Source organism: Halichoerus grypus, chromosome 4 (genome assembly GCF_964656455.1).
Source record: "Halichoerus grypus chromosome 4, mHalGry1.hap1.1, whole genome shotgun sequence".
Lineage (NCBI taxonomy): Eukaryota > Metazoa > Chordata > Mammalia > Carnivora > Phocidae > Halichoerus > Halichoerus grypus.
In genome coordinates this window covers 175186736-175208336 of record NC_135715.1, presented here as the reverse complement: position 1 = coordinate 175208336, position 21601 = coordinate 175186736, and the positions used below count along the sequence as shown (strand labels likewise).

Below are 21601 nucleotides of genomic sequence, written 5' to 3'. Positions count from 1 at the left end.
ATAGTATAGAGCAGAGGAAAATAACTTTTAAAACTGTAGCTTTTGCTGGAAAATAACTGGTTTTTTCCAAAATGAGTGAAGTGGTGATCAAATTCTGTAGCTAGTTAGGACTTCTCTTCCGCGTGTTTGCATTTGAGAGCTTCGAGAGGTGCTGTTTAAAATGACTGGAAATGTATTGAAGTGAGGGATACATTAGGGCATTAAAAAAAATAGAAATGATGCCATAGGCCTGATTGCCCATGAAGTGCCCTCATTTGACTTGCTTTTTGTAGCCTGTGTGTTTGTGTGTGGGTGTGTGGTTTAGAAGTACACGTGGCTTAGAAACCTATTTTGATTGGATCTTCCTTTCTTGGGCTGGACTTGCTAATTGAAAATTGGTTACTGAGGTAGATGAATTATCTTACTGCTGATATGCTTGCAACTTTGGGACTTGAATTTTCCTTGGTAGCTGTGCATTTTTGTGGCCTTGTCAGCCTTCCTCCCTCCCTGTGCTCCTTATCCCCCCTTTCACTACACTTCTCATTTGGGTTCATGACTACAGATGGAAATTTTAGCTTTGAAGGTGTTTATTGGGTTTTTTTGAGCTGGTTGTATATATTTAAAAATTATAAGTAGATAATATATATATATATATATATATATATATTTTTTTTTTTTTTTTTTTTTTTTTTGCACAGTATGATCAGTTTGCTCAGAATTGGGGGGGATGGGGCATTTGGTGTGTTGGGGCCAGGAAGGGACAAGTCAGATGGGGACAGAGTGCTTCAGTCCCAGGCAGCCTACACAGTCACCTTTCTACTGATAATACCAAATGTGGTTACATTACTTTAAATGACGTTGAATTGGTACTTGACAGCACTTCGTTCTGCAGACAGCTGATCTTAATTGAAATTTTTTGGAAGGGAAAACTAAAATTCAAACTTACTGATTCGTACCACCTAGTATTATGGAGAATTGGAAGTTGCATGTAGCCAGATAGCTGCTGCCCCTTTAGTAGCCATGACTCTAATTTAGGCCTATGAGATAGACTCTGTTTTGCGGGGAATGTATTTATAGTGTGTGCACACTCATGCGTTTTGTGTCAGCAGGATAGAATAAGAAGCAGCAAGTCCATGAATTGTTCTTCTATTTACATTTTGATTCCAAAAGCTATTTGTTTACTTGCCATGGTCTCTTAATTTCGGGCCTAACTTAATGGCTCAGTAACAGATGTAACAAATGTAAATGTGTTTACATTTTTAAAAGTATACAGAGATACTTACAAATCAGCTGATTAACTCTGGGAGGCAAATAGTAGACTATACATTTCTTTACTTCTCTTGTTCAAGTGTAGAATTTTTCCAAAAGAGAAACTTTAAGAATTAAAACCTCAGCAAGTGAATTCATGAATTTACTTATTTTTCCATACTGCAGTTACCATTATGTTACTATATAAACAAAGCTCTACATGTGTACAGCTACGGATATAGTTGTATAATGAAAATTATTTGGAAACATCTAAATTGGAGAGATTTTTGACAGCGTCTGTATAGTTGAGTGTTATGAGTATAGAGAGAGCATGGGGGTGAGGTTTGGAACCATACAGAAAAAAAGTAGTTTGTAAACTCATTCGCGATCTGAAAAGAGTTTATACTAAAACAAATAAAAATATTACTCTTCTTTCTTTGTCCTCTGAAATGAGTGCAGTGGATGCACTTAGTCATCCACACTTTTTTTTTTTTTCTTGGTTCTTTGCTTTAATTGGCACCCCCTACCCTGCGCCCCCATAGGCGGTCTTTTGTTTTAAATCAGGGAAACAGAGCTAGATCTCCCAAGTACATTTGGATCTTGTATATATATGTATGGAGATTTTTAGAAACACCAACAACCCAGTACCAGGTGCAAGTCCCATGAGTGTCCCCAAAAAACAGGCGTGTCCTTTTCCTTCTCCCCATCTTGCTTTACCACTGAGCAATGCTCTCTTTAAGTGTGTACAAAAACTAATGGGTTTCTGCCATCTGATGTCTTTTGAATGCAGTACTTCAAAATTCTAATTTTGTCTCTATTGGTAGGTCTTAATAACATCTGAAAAACATAGATATTTTATTGGAAAACTGCGGTTCGGTAGACCTTGAGAGTTTTGTGACGTTCTTCAGCTGTGCGTCACCACAGTCAACTGGCTCCTTTATGGCATGCTTTGGTTACTAGACTTCAGGCAGCCTTTTCCGTTGTAGCATATTTATACACAGCAAATTTTTCTTTCCATGTGTGCTATATGTCTGAGGTTTTGAAGTTTTTAATAAAAAGTGTGCCAGTGTCAGTATAAGCAGTTGATTTTAGTAACATTGGACTTTTCTAAAGTACATTAAGAGGTTCAAAGTATAGGCATGTTCGCTGGTGAAACCACGGAGGGGATGAGGTTCTGGATCAAGACCCAAGTTCGGTAGGTCAAATGCCAAAACGAGCAATCAACTGACCTGGCCTGTTTCAAGAACAGAGGGGATGCGGGGAGTGAGACCACACACCTCTCGTCCCCAGGTTTCCCTCCTTCTCTGAGCTTGTCTTTGCATCCCAATTCCTCTGGCCTGTTGTCAGTGTGGTTTACTTATGCTGTGGAGAGGAAAACAGAAGGAAGGGTCCTACACTTTGCCTAATTGAGCCACTACCAGATTTGCTGGCAGCTTTGGCCACATTATTTGTGAGGTGATTTTCTTTCTTTGTGTTCAGAGTGACTTGATTCTGACTCTTTATGTTGTTTCGTATGGAGCGGCACTTTATCTGTGTTTTAGCAGAACTGTTCCTCTGTATCCTTTACGGTTTTTCCTTGTTTTTGTTTCCTTTTTAAATTATGCATAGAGTTTTTTGTGTGTGTGAAATTAAAGCCTTTATTAACCTTGCGTTGGTTCGACTGTTATTTCTGGAAAGGACTTATCCTTACAGACACTTAACCATTTGTTGAGGTTGTGAAATCACTTTCTGTTCCCTTCTGACTTGGACTTCAATGCAGCACCATTACAGCTTAAAGGAGATGGAAGGGCAAACCAACAAATGGCTGGAGGCAGCACCGAGTTCTCGTTTTCACTGCAGGAGCCCGGGAAGCTTGGCAGAGGTTCTGGATAACACTTTGTAAACTCGGCATTGGCCTTAGCTAAGCTCTTCCTTTGCCTTATTATTACCAGACGGGGGTGAAATGACCTCTGTTCTAGACCCAGTGGGTATGCTGCTCTCTCTGGGGACAGGTTAGTGTTGTGAAACTTCCTAACGGGGCCCTTTCCCAGGCCATTCAACTCTTGCAAAGAAGGAGTGCCCTTTAACTTCTCACCTAAGTCAGTGAGGAAAGTATGTGAGAAGGAAAAGCCATTACTCTGGGAAAGATGTGAAACTGCAAAAGGCTTCAGCCCACTTTCCATGGTTAAAAACGACTTACAGGAGAGGAAAACCTAGGGATGACTCCTCAGAATTAGAATGTTCTGTGGAATGTTCGCTCTTCTAAGAAGGGAAAGCTCTAGAACAGGATGGTTAAAAGTGACATTAACACCCCACGCTCGAAACCATGTGACCACCTTCTTAAGAGCTGAAATTGGGACCACACTGTCCTTATGGAGGTACCATTCTGGAAGAATAGGTTGCTCACAGGTAAAATTTCACTTCAATTAGTATAGGACTAATACACCAGTCATGAAAACAAGGAAACTGAAAGCAGGCTAGGGAACTGCTCTCCAACCGCAACCACTCCTGCTTCTCAAAACAGGCCTTTTTCTTTCTTGAGGTGGTGTTGCTTCCATCGAGGGAGGGCAGAGAAGGCAGTGGGTGTCATCCCCAAGGCCTTGGTGAAATCCTCGACGGACAGGTGCTCCTAGAAGAAGAAAGAGACCAGAGGGCAACGGTCACATTCTCGCCCAGGGTTGACTTGGATGAGTCCTGTAGGTGTGGCAGAGCAGTCACGTGAAGAACAAAAATAGGTAACGTCAGGAGAACCCGGAAAGAGATGGGGAGGAGCCAGGCGGCATGTTGAGGTCTAAGAATTGTGATCCCTGAATTTGGAACATGAGCAGCATGAAGTAGATTGAGCTCCTGCTGACAAGTGCACCCTAGCTCTGAAATAAGAATCGGGACATTTGACTTCGCTTGGCTAGGGAATTTGCTAAGAGAATGTCTTAGTTTTCCTCTCTCTAAAATGGGAAAAAAATCTTAAAGGCCAATTTTTGCTTCTTCGTAATGCTTTTATGGAGATGAAAATAATATTACACATGAAAGGGCACTGGAAACAAGGTATCTTGTTCATCTGTCTTTACTCAGTAAACAGTGAACCTAAGCGAGAGGATCCTACTTTCTGTAAATCTGGCCCACAGAGTAAGCAGATGAGCCCCCGAAGGGAATCTGCCCAGGTCTGAATATATGAGACTCAGTTGCTGTTATGACAGGAGGCCCAGCTCTGCTCGAGAGAGCCATGACCCTGGGGAGGCGCTTGCCCTCCCGGGCGCTACCTTGCTGGGGATCAAGTGAGCAGGCTGGCCGCCCCAGCGCGACAGGCCCAGCAAGCAGCAGTCTAGCGTCCAGGTACAGCTGTGGCACTTGCAAAACCCCCTGGGAAACAAAATATTTGGATGACTCGTACCGGCTTCTCCCATCCTATGAATGATCTAGAAGGTTGGATAGCGCCATTCTGCCTTTTTACTCTTGGCTTAGAGATCGTGACTGGGAGACACCTAACTAAGCCAGGGGTATGTATCTTTCTCCATAAGATGAGGGGATTGCCTGAAACGACATTTGCTCCCAGCTGACACAATGTAATAGGGCAACTGCTTAAGGCAAGCCAGGTACCCTCAAGGCACATTCACGTGAGAACCCCAAACTGAAGCTACTAGAAAACAGCATCTCCCAGCCTTCATCTCTGCTCCCCAGGCACCAAGAAGGGGACGAGGTGGTAAGAGCCATGGGTTTCTTTTCAATGTGAGCCCTGCCCCCTCTGCCAACCCCAGGAGAGCATTTGAGCCCACTCCTACAGAGAGCCCTAATTGAACAGCTTGGACAACATCTGTAGGTGGACTTCAAGCTCAGATGGGTCTGACGCCTCAGTTCTCTAACCTGTCTTCAGGTTTGCCTCCCACCTCTGGGCATTCTCAAGTCCCCCGAGAGCCTGCCCACTCCCCCAAGCAGGGAAGAAGAGAGGAAAGGTGAGTGGTTTGGGCATCAGTGGATGGGGAAGAGCTGCCTACCCCAAACTGGTTTGTAGCAAACCCCTGCCCCAGGTCCCTCACAGCTGTGGCTGCAGGTGCCCTCCCTGGCCCCAGCCAGGCTGGCTCCACGGCTTGGCTGAGGCTTCTGGACTCTGACCCCCAGGGTAGAAAGCAGGAACTGCCCATCCCAGTGGACTTGTAGCTTTCCGCTAGTCCTGCTCTTGGACTCTGTGATCCTGCCAGCTGATGACTGGCCTCACCCATACCCACATCCGCCTCTCACTGGTACTCAAACACTCAGATTATCCTCTTGCTACTGCCTGCAGCCAGACCCACCACCCCACTGTTCATCGTCACTGGCTCCCCTTCCGAGTCTGGAGCAGTCAGAGAGGCCTGAAGTCCTCTCCTACTCTCCCCACTTAACACTGACCTACAGCTTCCCCACAAGAACGTACTGGCGCTCCTGGGTGGCACAGTTGGTTGAGCGTCCGAATCTTGGTTTCGGCTCAGGTCACGATCTCGGGGTCTGGAGATCAAGCCCCGCTGGGCTTCGCTCTCAGAGAGGAGTCTCTCGGGATTCTCTCTCCCTCGCCCTCTGCCTCTCCCCACCCCTTGCACGTGCGTGCTCTCTCGCTCTCTCTCTCTCAAATAAATCTCCTTTAAAAAATCAGCAACAGACAACTGACTTTTTAAAAAGGAGCTTAGATTCTGTAGACTGTGTCTACCATGGTAGGGTTGTCTTGATTCTGTTTGTCCCATTCCGAATTCACCATCCATTCAGCCTCCTATCAGTCACCGGGTTCAATAACACCAGCTGCCCCTCCTTTTAGAAATACTTGGAGCCACATGGTACCATGGGAGCGGCAGGACTCCGAAGACCTCGTCCTTGCTCTGACTCGCTGCTAAGTAGCTACGTCAGGCACATCAGGCGAGTCACGTGCCCTCCCTCCAGTTTCCTCAGGCAGTTGTAACAGCAGCTTACGTTTACATACCAGGGGCTGGGCAAATAATACTCATATATTACTGTTACAAAAAATATGTTGGGATCGTCCCAATATTCCAGTGAGGACACAGATGGGTAGATCTGGGAAACAATGCATGAACATGGTCTCCAAGGTGAAGGGCAGGATGCAAATGCTCTGGGAACCATACACTTAAACATATATCGGGCCCAAACCCCTAACAGACTTGTTGGAGAAATCAGGCATCTCTCTTCTGTAGCTTCCTTAATTCATTAGCAAGACGTCTTTATGGTTTATTATCCCGAGAGTACATTGTCTCTCGATACCCCCATCACACTAGATCAGCCATCCATTTTGGATCTGCCTATAGTGGAATGAATATTGGAAATGTATTTTTAACAAGCTCTCTTCTTGCCATACTCTCTCCCCACGAGTGACCCGCGTGGGCCTGCAGGTGCAGCCACCGGAAGCACCGCGCACTGGCGGGTCTCTGAATAGCCTGCCCACCAAATAGGCATCACCCGGGATGTCCCCGAGTGCCTCAAACGGCATGGCTACCCCCATACTCACGGTTGTCCCCCTCTAAGCTCAGTCTGACCCGGGGTCTTTTTATCTCCGAAAATGATGCAATTGCCCCCCCCCAATCACACCCTTCATCCAGTAATTACCTGGTGTCATTGACTTTACCTCCTAAAATTCCTCTAAACCCCCTTCTTCCCTCCACTTCCCCAGCCACCACTCAGCCGGCCTCTGGCCACTGCTTTTGCCACCTTCCAGTCCCTTCTTCACTGGGTAGCTATAGTGATCTTTTTTTTTTTTTTTAAAGGTTTTATAAAACCTGGCTGGCTCCATCAGTGGAGTGTGCCACTCTTGATCCCAGGGTTGTGAGTTCGAGTCCCACATCGGGCGCAGAGATTACTTAAAAATAAAATCTTTTTTTTTTTTTTTTTAAGATTTTTAAACTTTTTAAAATTAATCCCTGCTGTGCTCATTCCCTGCCTCTGGGCTTCACGCATGCTGTTCGCTTCTCCAGGAAAAATACATTTTGACTGAATAATTCCTGTTCACCTTTCAGAAGGAAATCTTCTCTAAGTCAGGTTTCTTTTTGGAAGACCCTTCATGGCACCTGTACTTCACCTTGTAGCGCTTACCATCACTGAAATTAAATCATAGTGTAATCAGGGTCCTTTGAACCCTCTGTCCCCACTGAGATGTCACCTCACATGAAGGTGGAGACCAGGTGTGTTTTGCTCACCAGGGCATCCCCAGCACCTAATCACCTGCAGGGCACAATCTGGGGGTCAGTGTTGTCCAGCAGACGGCCAGCCAGCTTTCTTCATCCTCGAGCCTGACCTACCTCCTTCCTGCTGGGGTCCACACCCTCGGGGAGCTCCTCCACAGGCTTGTTCACCAACTGCTCCAGGGGAAAGATGGGTAGAGGCCCAGAAACGAGGTTGCTATTTGCATTGAACATGTCCAGTTTAGGGTTGGTGATCTCCTAGGGAAGAGAAGGAAACCACTGGTTCATTCTGCTGGTTTGTGGCTACCTCCCAGGCTGCTCTTCTCTCCGGAGTCAACATTGATTCTAGATTATCTCCTTCGAGAAGCCTTCCGTGACCCCCATACGCACACTCCTCATAAGAACACAACACCTGGGGGCGCCTGGGTGGCTCAGATGGTTAAGCATTTGCCTTCGGCTCAGGTCATGCATGATTCCAGGGTCCTGGGATCGAGCCCCACGTCGGGCTCCTGGCTCAGCAGGGAGCCTGCTTCTCCCTCTCCCTCTGTCTCCCCCCCCCCGCTCAAGCTCTCTCTCTCTCTGTATCTCTGTGTCTCAAATGAATAAATAAAATCTTTAAAAAAAAAAAAAAAAGAACACAAAACTTGATTGGATCTGTGAGCTAAAACTTGGTGGTTTGTATCTAACCAAAGCCAATGGGTCCAAGATGATTATTTTGTTCTATGACTTATGAACTTCTCCATGGCTTCCCACAGATGTTCGAGGTCCACCCTGGACATTTATGATCCTCTTTCTCTTATCTGTTATGAAACTGTCATCAGTAAATTCCCTTAGCCTTGACCTATCTATCCATGCTTTCCTGCCTGAACCATCAGTCCACCAGGAAGGGTTTATTGAGGGCACAGGGCACTTGGGCTGCGGGTGGGGCTGAGGAGCCAGCCTCATCTGCTGATTAAGCCAGCGTGCTTGTGGAATTGCTCTCGTGTTCTGGACACATTTCTATAGAGTCTACTTGGCCCTGCCTCCCCTGCGAGGCTATGAACTTCTTGAGGGAAAGGTTTTGCTTTCAGATTCCCATAACCCCGGGCCAACAGGTTCAATGCACGGGGTTCTGTTCACTGAGGGACTGCAGTTTGCACTCGGAGAAAGGACCCCAGGGGTGACCACAGCAGACAAATCATTCTGTCTCAAAGTATAGTCCGTGGACTAACTACATCAAATCACCTGGCTCTTCATTTAAAACAGGCATATTCCCGGGGCTCATCCCGATTCCACGTACCAGAATTTGGGGGAGTGAAGGGGACTTTGGGATCTGCGTTTTAACCAGCTGTCCCCACCTCGCTTCTGGCTCCCATCACCTGGATTCTTACGCATGCTCAGACTAGGCCATGGAGGAGAAGAAACAGCAGGAGGCCGTGAAGTTCAGCAGGGAGAAGCACTTCCATGAGCGGTGGGAGGACATGGTGGAAAGGGAAGCCCAGGACCCTGCTATCTTTTCTGGAGCTTTCTCAGCTCCCACGGGGCTGCGACGTCAGCCAGCCACCTGCCCCGTACTCACCGCAGTGATCTGGTCCCAGTCCCCAGAGTTTCCAAGCTCCGCCTTCAGGTCCTCATAGGATTTGGTGTTCTGCACATAAAGCCAATAACAAGTTAGACCCGGCTCTCAGCAGAGGACATGGAAGAATTTTTTCCTTTCGGGAGGTTGAAAGAAGGCTGGCCTAAGGCCCAGGGGTGGGGGTTGGAGGAGGGACCCTGAAAAAGGAGGCTAGACGGGAGGATGAACACCCACGGGGCTGATGGTCAGGAAAGGCCCTGCTCAGCCCCACGTGGGGATAGAGGCCACCCTCAGAGGCAGTGTGGGCAGCCATGTGCAGCCTGGAGAAGCTGCCTCCCCTGTGGAGGCTCTGGGGAACACGGGGGGCTTGGAAGCCAGGGGCCTCCTCCCCTCCCAGAGCCTGGAGGGGGACCCTGCCGCAGAAAGGTGAAGGGAGTCAAAGGGATGCTGGCTCCACGAGGAGCCGCATCTCTATAAGCCCAGGGCCTGGCCCCCAGCATGGCGCGTCATGACGGCCATTGTGCACCTAAAGTCACCAGGCCTTAGCCTTCCTCCTTCCTGCAGACAACGTGCACGGGCTTCCATTTTGAGGACCTGCCCTCTGCTTCTACCTGGGGCCAGTTCAGGAAAGTCCTGTGGCAGTCCAGCTCACCGTCCCTCAGGTAAGGACCACATGTATGAGCCATTTTGCTTAGAAGTGGGTGCCAGGAAGACATTCATCTGTCCTTTAAAGAACTGACGTGTGTCATTTTCATCTGGTTTGAGGATGCACCAACACTGTCCCGGAGAAGTTTCTACAGTGATGGAAATGTTCTTTCTCTGCGCTGTCCAACCTGGGAGCCACTAGCCATGAGTGGCTACGAAGCAGTTAGCTTGGGGCTTGTGAGAAATTGAATCTTCAGTTTTGTTTAACTTTAGTTGATTTAAGTTCAAATGGTCAGTACAGCTCTTAGCAAGAATGTCCATCAGCTCTGAGCTACATCTCATGCCCAAGAAAGGCACGGTCATGAGCCTGGGTTTTTGATAGATTTCCTTCCCTCTCCCTCACCAGGGGGCTTCATGGGCTTACACAGTCTGACTTTTTATTCGAGGTCCCCTAGAACCCCTTTAAAAATCTGTCACTGGTCGTCTATCACAATGGATAGAAAAGCCTGGAAGTCCGCCCTGCCCTTGGAGTGTGCCGTGAGCGGCCTCCTGGAGAAGGTCGTGCTGGGCTGGAAGGATCAGGGGGGCGCTGGCCACTCACACTCCACTTGAAGGGATCCCACGCCAGGAACCAGCCTGTGAAGGTGGGGGGCTCGTGTCCCTGCTTCACCACAATGATGGGGGTCTCGGGGTCACGGCCGCTGGGGTGGGTCTTGAGGTATTCCTGTGCTGTGATTGCTGCAGCTTTCTTCTCCTCCTCTTTGGCGTGCTGCCCGATCCAGAAGAAGACCTGTGGAGAATCCAGAGTTCGGGTAGGCCTTCCTGTCCTCCCTGGCCCACCGTGCTCTGCCTGGGGTCCGCCAGGCTCCGAGGACCGACAGTGGAGCCAAGTGACCTCGGGCAGGCCCCATCTGGTCTCGACTTTGCATCTGGGAGATGAAGAGGTTGGACAGGTGTCCTCTACTTGGAGACTCTGCCAGTGTGGGACTCCCGGCCTCTCCAGAGCCGCAGACCCTCAGAAACATGCTTCTGCCATGTGAAAGAAACGGGGCTTTGGGAAAATATGTCCTGCACTGCAGCCCCTTCCGGAACGTTCCTCTCTACCCGCCTCCTTCTTCCTTAGGCTCTTGTTGTTCACAATACTACTCCCAGGAAGAATGAATGAGGGAGCCCAGAAAATGTCACAACTTACCTGTCCATAAAGTCACTATTTCTTGGCCCTGGGGCTTGAGCTGGTGGTAAGGGAGGGCCCCAGGCCTCAATCCTACCTGGTCCCAGACATCGAGCAGGAACACATCGTCCTCTTCCAAGTCATCCTGATTGAAGTCAGGGATTTCTGTGGCCAGGAAGCGCCCGGTCTGGTTGGAACATTCAAAGAGCCGGGGGGTGATGGCCAGGGTTTCCTCCTGCAGTCTGCAGGATGCAGAGAAAATTGTGGCAGCAAGAAGAAGGTGTGGGGAAGGAAAAATGGAGGACGCAGAACTCCGACACAGAAAGCCCAACTTCTAGGAAAATGCTCTTTTTTCTGACCACACGAAAACTGCCCCCCTCCTCCCAAGAGTCTGAGAGCGCTCCAAGGCAGAAGTCCCCGCTGCCTTTCCAGGACGAGCATTCCAGAGGCTCTTCTGCAGGCCCGTTGGGAAGTTCTGATATCTTCCTTCTAGGCCTCCTCCGGCTACTGCAGGAATGCCCTTTCCCTTTAAACGGGGGAATAGTGGACCCTGGGTATGCTTTAGAAAAAACACTGGAAAGAGTGTTTCCAGCTGGGGCTTCTCAACATCCAGGTCCTGTGTCGGGACTAAAGGACAGGGTTCTGGCAGCTTCGTCCCCAAGGGCAAGCCCTGCCCCTCTCTTTGAGTTGCTTCCTAGCCCGTGAACTCCATTTGCCAAGAAAACCCCCACCGGGCCCCAGGCATGCCCCTGGGCTCACGGGGCTCTCAGGGCCCATTGGGCCGCCCCTTCTTTCTTCATCTTGTAGCCCTGGGGACTGGTACACAGAGTCCTCAGTCCATGCTCACTGCAGACTCTGGGCCATGGGCTGGAGGGGCTGGGAGGCTCCCCAGCATAGAAGGTGAGCTGGAGGCAGAGGGACCCCATAGTTACCTCTTGGTGCTGGCATAGGGAGCCTTTCCACCCAGGGCTACCCAGAAGCTGGCCGGCTCCTGCCCTTCCACCACCACTTGTTTCTCTGTCCGAGAGATGGTGTCCGCAACCATCTTGGCCATCTCCCGCTCGTCCCCGCTACAGCCCTGGGGAGAGGGGGGTCAGCTGTGTTGGGGGAGACCATCTCTACTGCCACACCTACCCCCACCCTTCCACCATGTTTACTGGCCCAGAGCTCCTGGGTCCAAGAGGGCCCCTCCTGCCTGGATCAGGAACCCATGCACACCCCTCCTCTGTCCTTGACACTCCAAAGAACGGCAGAGGGGACAGGAGCCTGCACTCTCCTTACAGGGCAAGAGAAAGCATCCAAGAGGCTGAGATCAACGGAGAGGCAGCGACAGGTACAAGGATAGTGAGAGAGAGCCCCAGACACAAAGACAGACCAACACTGGGACAGGCAGGGGTGGCCGGAGACAAAGAGAACGAGAGATACTGAACCAGACTTAGAGGCAGAGAATGTGAGAGTGGAGGGAGACTGGCTAGGGGCAGCTGGGAAATGAGCCAGAGGGACCTGCTGGCCAGGGGCTCCCCTGAGGCCCGGGGACCCCTAAGATCCACTTGGGGAGGGGGAGGCCACTGCACGCACCTTCCCGCACCACAGATAGCAGCAGGACTGGGTCTTAAGGATGAAGACGTCATTGGAGTTGAGGAAGCTGGCCCGGGGCTGGACCTCAACGGCCTTGGTGTTGTTGGTGCTGGTTCCCTGCACCTGGAACAGCCGTGTGGAGGGCACTGGTTCCAGTTTGTTGGCCCGGGAGGTGCCTCCCTGCAGCAGGTGTGGAGAAGGCAGAGAGAGAGAGGTGGGAGCAACTTAGTACAGACAGTGGAAGGTTCTCAAGAAGGGCACAGAGAACAGAGTGGAAGAGAGGCTGGGGTGGGGTCTGCCCGCCCCCAGGTCCTCTGCCGCATCATCACCAGACTAACCTTTCCAAAACATTGTTTTTGTCATGACACTCCCCTGCTCAGAAATCTTCAATGGCTCCCTACTGCTCATAGACTGGAACCAGCTCCTCAGCCCAGCCTTTGCAGGCCCCACATGATGCAGGCGCAAACTGCCCTTCCAGACTCACTCTGCTCTCTCCAGACCCTCCCCTTTAGCTCAGCCGGGCTTCTCCCTGCTCTACGTGGATCCCCTCCTCTGGGCTGTTGTCCTTGCTGTGCCCCCTGCCCTGCATGCCCTCATTTTACCTCTGCTGAGCGCCTCAACTCTGACCCTGATGTCAAGAGCCCCTCCAAACCCCCCTCCAGCACGAACTCCCTGCCTGCCCCAGATTACTGTGTTCACACTGGGCAGCGAACCCAACCCGCGTGTCTGGCATTTAACCACACGGTGCCTCGGGCTGTTAGTTCCCTGCTCTCCCAACAAGACCCGCCTTCTCCAGCCCCTGCACCTTGCAGAGGGCGGCAGGCTTCGCGGGTGCTCCATAAACAGCTGATTTCTTAAACGAGCGCTGGAGATGTCTATTCCATTATGTTGGAAGGCACCAATGTTGTTTGGATAGGCTCATCAGGTGGGCAAATCTAGCCAAAAGAACTACCTTTCTCATGCAGAGGACGGGGCGGGGGGGGGGGGGGTGGAGTGTAGGGAGAAACGGGACTTGCCCACGCTCCGTACTCATTCCTATGGAGTGGTGGTTTCTATTGCTGGTTCCACATGGGTGATGGGGCCTCACACAGTCCTCTCTTACAAAGCGCGCGCTTCACCCCCAGGCCCACCCCCGCCCCTTCCCCATCTCCTGATGCCCACCCCGCCGCAATCGTCGGTCCTGCCAGGCGCCTCAGGCCAGCAGCCACACCTGGTAGATCACCATTCGTCCCTTGAAGATGGCCATGAGGTGTGGTGGCTCCTTGCCCATCGGGACCCGGATCTGCACCAGTTCGTTGTTGTACTTCTGGTCCAGGATGACGGCTTGATAGGCAGAGGCTGCTATTTCATCCTGGCTGGCCTGGCTACCCTGGGGACAAGCATGATGGAAGTTGGGGGGACGAGGCCGGCCCTAGTTCTGAGCCCGTCCCCGGCTGCAGCAACAACTCCATCCCCGATTCTCACCTGGCTCCAAACGCAACGGTCTGCCCCACCAAATACCGCCCGGGACACAGCCCAAACCCCACGTGACCCAGACCCGTTTGATCCCAGCCCCACACCTAATCCTTTCCCGGCCCTCCGCCAGCCCTAGCTCACCTGCTACTCCGCCCTTAACCCCAGACCTCCTCTCCTTCTTACTCGGGGGACACCATGGCTATCATACCACTACCCCCAGCACCCAAGCATCTCCCTGTGCACTCACATCTGGACCCACAAATCCATGGTGCTTTGAGCAGATGAAGGGGATGTTCTGGAAGCCATGGAAATTGGAAGGGAGACTCCAAGAACTCAGAGAAGGGGCAAGGATTGTGAATGGGGGGACCCTGTACCACTGGGATCTCATAGCCTAAACAGTCCCAGGATGGAAAGGGGGGTGAGCTCCCCATCACCAGAGGTATTCAACTCAAGGGTGATGGCCACTTGGAGTGGGAGCCGAGCTAGCTGTGCTCAGGACAGGGAAGGGTGGGGCCTGACCTGCCAAATGTAGAGCAGGTAGTGCTTCTTCTCGCCGATGAGGTAGGTGTACAAGAGCAGGTAACAGTCCCCCCCGTAGAAGTGGCCTAGCCACTTGGAGTCCACCGGCACCAACTCCAGGTCCTCGATGCACCACACCTGGGGCCAGTACCAAGCTGGTATGAGGGCCAGGACAGGTTCCGCCGACCCCGCCCCACCCAGCACCCGCCTCCCACCCTCACCATACCTCCACCTCGCCGCTCCCGTCGTCCACCATCTTCTGCTGGGCGGCCACCTGAGGCTGCACGTGCATGGATGTGGCATCAAACTTCACCTGCTCTACTTTGGCTGGGGGGGCGGGGGGATCAGGACACCAGCTGTCATAAGCTGAGGTCTCCCAGGTCCTCACAACAGCCCTGAGTGATGACTACAATTCTTAGATCCATTTTACAGATGGGGAAGCTGAGGCTAGAGAGATCAGATGGCTTACCCAAGGTCACAGAGCTGGAGAGTGGCAGTTATAATGCGAAACCCCATCTCCCATCCCTAAGACTCGGGCTTCACCAGGGCCTCCCAGAGGGGCCAGGAGAGGGACAACACTTTCATCCTCCTCCAGGGGCCTGGTACTGAGCTTGCATTCAGCAAATATTGTCTGGTGAGACCCTGACTCTATCTGGTTTCCAGGGAGACAACCCCATTCCAAAGGAAAGACAGGTGCTTCTCAGCTTCCTTTTTGTGACAGCTCAGTTTACTCATGTTCCCTCGTGTCCCCCCCCTACCTGGGGAGCCCAGCGCCAGGGGGAAAGAGCGCATGGAAGAGGCGTGTCTGGGAGAGAGGACAGGTGCAGGGGCCCTCCTAGCCCCACTCCGGCTCCTGACCCCACCCTGCCTCGGGCCGGCCCTCACCCACGGAGCCCAAGGTGTGGGTTTTGCCCAGGCCTGAAGTCCGACTGGGCAGGGTCCACTTCTGGAAGAGCTGCTGAAAGACAGCTGACTCAGCCCCATCATTCTGCACCTCCACCTGTGTGTTCGACGGGTACTGCTTCGCTTTGATAAAGTTCTAGGAAGAGAACGGGGTGGCTGAGTCTGTGTCCCTCTCCTAGCCCCCCACAGCCCCGCCCCCAATGCAAGCCAGAGCCTGGCTCGAACCCCAACCAGACCCAACCACAAACCTACCCCTGGTCCCAATCCCAAACTTGAACCCAACCCCAGTCCCAGTGCTGACCCCAAAGCTAAACCCTGCTCTGGCCCCAACCCCAAAACCCAAAGAGACCCCAAACTTGACCCTACCTCAATTTTAACCCCAATCACCAGCTGCCATCTCTAACCTTGAACCCAACCCCCATTCTAACGCTGACCCCAAGCCAGCTAGGGTTACTGACTCTAGCCCTAATAATGACCCCAAACTCTGACTTGGTCCCAACCCGCCGGCTGACCCAATCCCCTCTTGCAGGAAGGCCAGCCTCCATTTCTCCCTTTCTCTGAACCGAGCTTGAGGTGGGAGCTCACACCCTGAGGAGGCCCCCAGGTGGCCTGGAGACTGGCCCCCTGGCGTGCAGAGATCCCCCAAGACAGCTACGGAACTGACCCTCAGCACCCCTAGCTGGGTCAGGCCCAGAGCTTTCCAAGGCCTCTGCCTGGCGCTACACCGGGTCTGACCCCACTCCTCTCCCACTGCTGTGTCGGTTTCTCTCCCCCTCCCTTCCCAGACCCCCCTGCACACCAGTGCCTGGTTCATGGCTCCTGTCCTCTCCTGGGCGTTGGCATCCTTCCCCCTCCACACGTAGATCTTCAGGCCCCCCTGGTCCAGGATGTAACAGTCCTAGAGGTGGGAGACAAGGATGCAGCATGGGGGCCTGAGCCGGTGGTGCCGGGCCGCAGAGCGGCAGGCACGGACCCACTCCAGCCCCCGGCACTGCTCCCGCTTGGGGGAGACTGGGCAGGGTGCAGCGGGATGGGAGCTGGGGCTGGGGGTCTCCACGCCCTCTCACGCTGTGATTGAGCAGGTCCTGGGTGAGGGGCCTCGTGGCGACTTCTCTAACCACCAGCTTTCCCTCTGAGTCAGACACGCTGCAGGACAAAGGCACAGCAGGGATGGGGGGGGTCCCACAGCCCAACCCTCCCACCCCCTGGGGGAGCGCCCCACGGCCACAAGGAGCCCAGCTGGACACTCACTGGTACAACTTGAGGGCGGCCTTGACCACCGGCTCCACCACGTTGTCGGGCACTGCGGCCTTCAGTGACCCCCGTGGGCCCAGCACGTGGTTCATGATCTCCATCAGCTTCGGGGTCTCCTTCTCGTTCTCCCCGTCCACCACCGCCACGTAAGTTCGCCCACCCCGCTCCTGGTCTCGGATCTCCTTAGCCAGGGTCATGCCCTGCAGGGAGGCCCCGGTGACCCGTGAAGGCCGGCGGGGGGATGGGTACGCGTCCGCCACCCCCAGCCATGCCAGGAGAGCCTAGGCCCCCCTCCGGCAGCCCCAGGGGACGAGGCACCTGTCCTGCCTGTACCCCCGAGAGTGCACCAAGTGAACCCCATGGGAAAGCAGGTTTCTCGTTGGCAGGCGGGTATTTGGGGTGCACTTGCTGGGCCTTCTGTTTTGACATTGAAATTTGTGATTTTACTTTGCAGTTTTGGACAAAAGCCAAGCCCTGGATATCAAAGCACTCAGTCTCTTTGCCCCAAAGTGAGCTCGCATGTGCACGCGCGCGCGCACACACACACGTGCATATACACAGCCGCAAGTATGTACACACACGCACGTGCATGGCACACTTCCTCATGTGCGCACACACGCACACACACTCACACCCTGGCTCCCCCTCCTCAGCCCAGTGGCCACTGCTCTGGGGACTGGCATTTCAGTCGCCAGCCCCAGTCCCGGGACTTCTTCCTATTTCTGTCCCCAGAGCAGTTCTCTGCTCTCCTCTCATTTACCCAACTTCCGTGATAACCTGTTTTAAGATGACCCAAACTGAACTCGGTCCCCCCGACCTTCCCCAATCTGTTGCTCGTGGTCTTTCCCATTTCGGGAAATGGCACTCCATCCACTCCACGGTGGCTCAGGCACAACGCCCCTCTCTCCTCGGCCCCATCCGCCACACGCATAAGGCCGGTGGATCCCCCCTTCCTGTCCCCGGGGCCCGGGACACCTGCTCCCATCCTCACGCAGAGGGCCGCCTGCTCCCTGCATCCCTGCAGCCCCTCCACACCCCTTCTCCACTCAGAAGTCAGGACGACCTTCAGACCTCCTGGGCACCGAGAACAGACCCCAGCCTTCTCATGCCACCTCCTGGCCCCCGAACACGCCCTGAGAGCGAGCCCTCTCCCTTCTCCCAGCTCCCTGTAATCGCCATCCATTGCCCGGCGCCGGCCACTTCTCCCCTGCCTTAGGGCCTTCCCTGCCCCACCCCACCTCCTCCAGGAAGCCTTCCCAGAACCCCCAGTGTCACACGCCCACCCCTCACTCCTCAGCTACTCCCTTCATGTCTGTGTCCCCCGCTCGATGGCCAGCTGGAGGCCATTCACCACGGCACCCGCGATGCTTGGCACAGGGTCCACCACACAACAGGGACTTGTCACACCTCAGTGGCTGAGTCCCGGAACGCATGCAAACCCCAGCATGCGTACCTCTCCACATACACACGGAGACTCAGATCTACCTTGGAACACACCGTCCAGGGCAGTCAGCCGAGAGGGGCCTGGGGACGTGGGGGCAGGTTGGGGGTGGCAGACGTCTGGCGAGTGTGACTGGTGGGGGAGGGGCGGGTGGGACTGGGGAGAGGGGCGGTGCATGGGCAGCGCTTACCCTGAGTCTCTCCATGCGGTTGCTCTCCGGCCCGTTCCACTGGATGATAACCTTCCCCAGGTCCAGGAGAAAAACATCCCCACGGTTGAAACTCTTCCAAGACACCTCCACCTGGAACGCCAGAGGGGAGCTGCAACCTCCACTCAGATACTTGCCACAGTCCACGGCTCTTCCCTGCCTCCTCCCTGCCCTCACCCCTCCTTGGCCTCTGCCCTCCACCCAGGCTGGGAGGGGACACAGGAGGCCATGCCCCAGGGCCTGGGCCGATGCCCACCTCTCCGGCCACCACGTTCCTCTTGCCCTTGACGTGCAGCAGCCGCTGGACGTCGTAGGAGTTGGTCTCCACCTGCTTCATGCCAGAAGCCACACCCCCCTTCTGGATCCTGAGAAGAGACGGAGCTGACCCAAGGGAGTGAGCGGGCTGGGAGGCGTGACAGAGCCGGGGTGCCCGGCTGCCACTGGGGCCATCTGAGGGCTGGGCCCGGGACTAGGCTGAGGTGCACGAGGTGCCTCAGCTGCCCACTCTGAGGTACTCGCTCTCAGGATCATGCAAGGGCAAGGTCAGTCTTCTGCGTGCATGTGCGTGACCTTCCTCAGCCTCCTTAAAGTTTGCACCCTAGGTGCCTCACTCCCCGCCCCACAGACACTGCCCTGCTGAGAGGGCCCGCAAAGAAGGGCGCATGGCGATGTGGATTGGTGGAAGGACAGGACAGAACTCGGAGGACAGGCGGCTGCAGGGAAGGGGGAGAGGAGATGCTATGGACTGAATTGTGTCCCCTCCCAAACTCCTATGTTGAAGCCTTAACCCCAGTGTGGTGGTATTTGGAGATGGGGCTTTTGGTAGGGGTAGATTTTGATAAAGTTTAGATGAGGTCCTGAGGGTGGGCCCTCCGTGATGAGGTTAGCGCCCTTATAGAAAGAGACACCAGAGCGCTTGCTCACTCGCTTCACCAGGGGAGGACACAGCGAGAAGGTGGCCGTCTGCAAGCCAGGAAGGGGGCTCTCACCAGCAACCGAATCAGCTAGCACCTTGATCTTGGACTTCCCAACCTCCAGAACTGTGAGAACATTAATTTCTGTGACTTAAGCTACTTATTCTAGAATATTTTGCTAGGGCAGCCCAAGCAGACAGGAGAGATGCCAGCTCAAATGCCCAAAGGATGGGCCGTTGCTCTGAGTATGGGAAGAAGAGGAGCAAGACGAAAGGGAGGGGTGGGGACCGTGGCTCACCGGAGAGCTCCCGGCCTATCCTACTGCTCAGTAGCAACTTGGCTCTTGACTATGTGTTTCCACGGGAAAAGCCCAGAGGCCAGAACTTCAGACTTTTCAAGAAAAGGTAGAAATCAGCGTGTTGAGTGTGAAAGTGTTCCTTTAGAGAATGGAGAGTAGCCATCCGCCCACAGGCCAGAGGGAAGACTTGATGTGATGCCCTGGAAGGCCTCCTTCGGTACCGAGCTCTCCAGAACATTCAAAGAGGGGTTGATTTACAAAAATTCATGGTGTGCAGACTTTCACAACAGCCTCTGGGGCAGCTAAAGACACTCAGAGGGATAAAGACCAAGGACGGGGCAGCAGCAGGAAAGGGGGCAGGGAAGCTGAAAGAACAGAGGTCTCCAAAAGCCCACTGTGGGTCTCCCCCAGAGGCTCCCCGTGCTGGCCCGAGCTCCGTCCCTCCCCGCCGGCTGTGCACCCCTCCGTACACAAGGCCCTGTTTGAAGTAGCCTCGGAAGGCCTCGCTCTCGTTGCCCTGGACCTCGCGGTGCTGGATGGCCCGGCCATTCAGGAAGTCGTCCATCTGCGTGGTGTAGATGGCAGCCGCCCCCTGCTCGTCCTGGGACGAGGCCTGGCCGATCCAGTAGTGGATGTCATAGGACAGACTGCTGCCGGTCTTGTGGATCTAGGGAGGACAGGGGATGCGCGGTGTGCCCCAGGCCCTGGGCTCCCACGCCCTCCCGCCGCCTCCCTGCTCTGCATGGTTTCGCACACACAGGGGGCCTGGGCCGCAGGTGAGCTTGGCAAGGGGAGGGGGGAAGCGCACGGCGCAGGTGGTCAGGAGCCGAGAGTACAGCCCCCACCCCGCCACAGACTCTCTGAGACCCTCAGGGTCCTGCTCCTCTCGTCTTGGAAATAAGTTGGTTGCCTAGAGCAGCATTTCCCAAGGTAAGGTGCGTGCTCCGTCAGGTCTGTGAGGCGATTCGGTGGTGTGCAGGCCAATGTGCAGAGGAAAGGATTAAAGTAAATATTTTATAGCTACTTTCTGTTTGTGACCTGGGACACCGCCTTCCACTTATTATGATAATGATGTGGACTTATGTTTTTAAATAAACGGATTTAAATTTGAAAAGCGCATCAATATAAGGACAAATACAAATGCATTAAATAGTACAGGATGTGGCAAAAACCAAGAAGGTGAAACGAAGGGGACTATGGATTTCGGAAATGGGGACCTGAGGTAGGGTGACATCCTACTCGCTCAGAGGGTCCCCACGACTATAAATTCAAAGAAGTTCACCTCGGGTGGGAGCTCAGTGAGCCGAGGGCAAGGAGAGCCTCTTCTGCCTCTCACCGTGCAGAGCTACCAAAGGCGGGGCTCCTGGGCACACCCAGCCCGTGCTGGCTAGGGGTAAAACCTGGCCAGCCCTCCTTCCCGCCCCCAGCCTCAAACTTCCTCTCTGACACTGCAGAGGCCTTTGCTGTCGGCTCAGACCCTCCCGTGCTCGCCCCTCACTCACAGCCAGGACTATGTAGCAGTCGCCTTCATAGAAGCTTCCGAAGGTGCTGGAAGGAACAGGCACCATCTTCATGGCCTAGGGAGAGGAAGGAGCTCAGAGGGGCTGCCTTGGACCACCCAGAACCCCCAGCTGCCCTGCCTCCCTTGACCCCAGGGAGAGCTGGGAGAGGCAGAGAACCAGCAGGAGGAGGGCTGAGGAAGCTGACCAGAAGACTGGATGTGACGATGGGAGGAGGAAAAGGAGCAGGAGGAGGTCTGAGAAGAGAGGAGGGTGGTCTTGGGGACAGGCACCAAGGGCTTGAACCCCAGGAAGGCAGAGCAATCTCAGGCTCCTTCCTTCCCTCAGTCCACCCCAGCCTGCAGAGCCCCCAACACCCAGGCAGGCCTCACCTCGATCCTCCATATCTGCACCCCGGGGGTGGTGATGTTGAGGGAGCCTTTGACTTGGGCGCTCAGTTTGGTCATGGCGGATGAGCCTAGGGGAGGGGGTTGTGGGAGCAAGGACTGAGGAGCTGGGAGCGTTTCAGGTGCTCTCCTTCCAGCGCAGGCCTGGAGAGCTCCCAACAGCTCCAGAGGCCAGGGTTCAGGGACTTGGGGAGGTGAGGGCTTAGCGCTCCTCCCCAGCCCCTGATTGGCCCGAGGGCCCAGCCTCCAGTTTTCCCACCCAGCTCTGATCTTGTCACTCTCTTGCTCAAACCCCTACCCTGACTCCCTATTACCTGATTAAAGCCCCCATTCTTTAGCCTGCCATTCAAGGCCCTTCTTTAGCCCCAAACACTTTTTCTTTTTGAAAATTTT

The 21601-nt window shown here is 53.8% G+C and overlaps 1 protein-coding gene across 1 annotated transcript; it reads right to left on the bottom strand.

The window, feature by feature from the left end:
• Positions 1 to 2796: 2796 nt before the first annotated feature.
• Positions 2797 to 20875, bottom strand: VIL1 (villin 1). Its single transcript, XM_036083086.2, has 18 exons — positions 20805 to 20875; positions 19773 to 19969; positions 18347 to 18455; positions 18073 to 18183; positions 16439 to 16641; positions 16255 to 16333; positions 15987 to 16085; positions 15170 to 15323; positions 14511 to 14611; positions 14285 to 14422; positions 13521 to 13679; positions 12311 to 12490; positions 11665 to 11810; positions 10830 to 10974; positions 10163 to 10351; positions 8920 to 8988; positions 7479 to 7619; positions 2797 to 3835 (listed from the first exon to the last, which is right to left on the bottom strand). The coding sequence occupies exons 1-18, from the start codon at positions 20868 to 20870 to the stop codon at positions 3722 to 3724; spliced, it is 2400 nt and encodes a 799-aa protein (XP_035938979.2). The 5' UTR covers positions 20871 to 20875; the 3' UTR covers positions 2797 to 3721.
• Positions 20876 to 21601: the final 726 nt, after the last annotated feature.

What these genes read in the sequence shown, in the direction of transcription:
- VIL1 (XM_036083086.2), bottom strand. Translation starts at nt 20,870, where the DNA reads ATGGTGCCTGTTCCTTCCAGCACCTTCGGAAGCTTCTATGAAGGCGAC. An exon ending in TACTTCAAACAGGGCCTTGT is followed by an intron (nt 18,456 to 19,772) that starts GTACGGAGGGGT and finishes GTCTCTTCTCAG; the next exon opens with GATCCAGAAGGGGGGTGTGG. An exon ending in AGGACCTGCTCAATCACAGC is followed by an intron (nt 16,086 to 16,254) that starts GTGAGAGGGCGT and finishes TCCCACCTCTAG; the next exon opens with GACTGTTACATCCTGGACCA.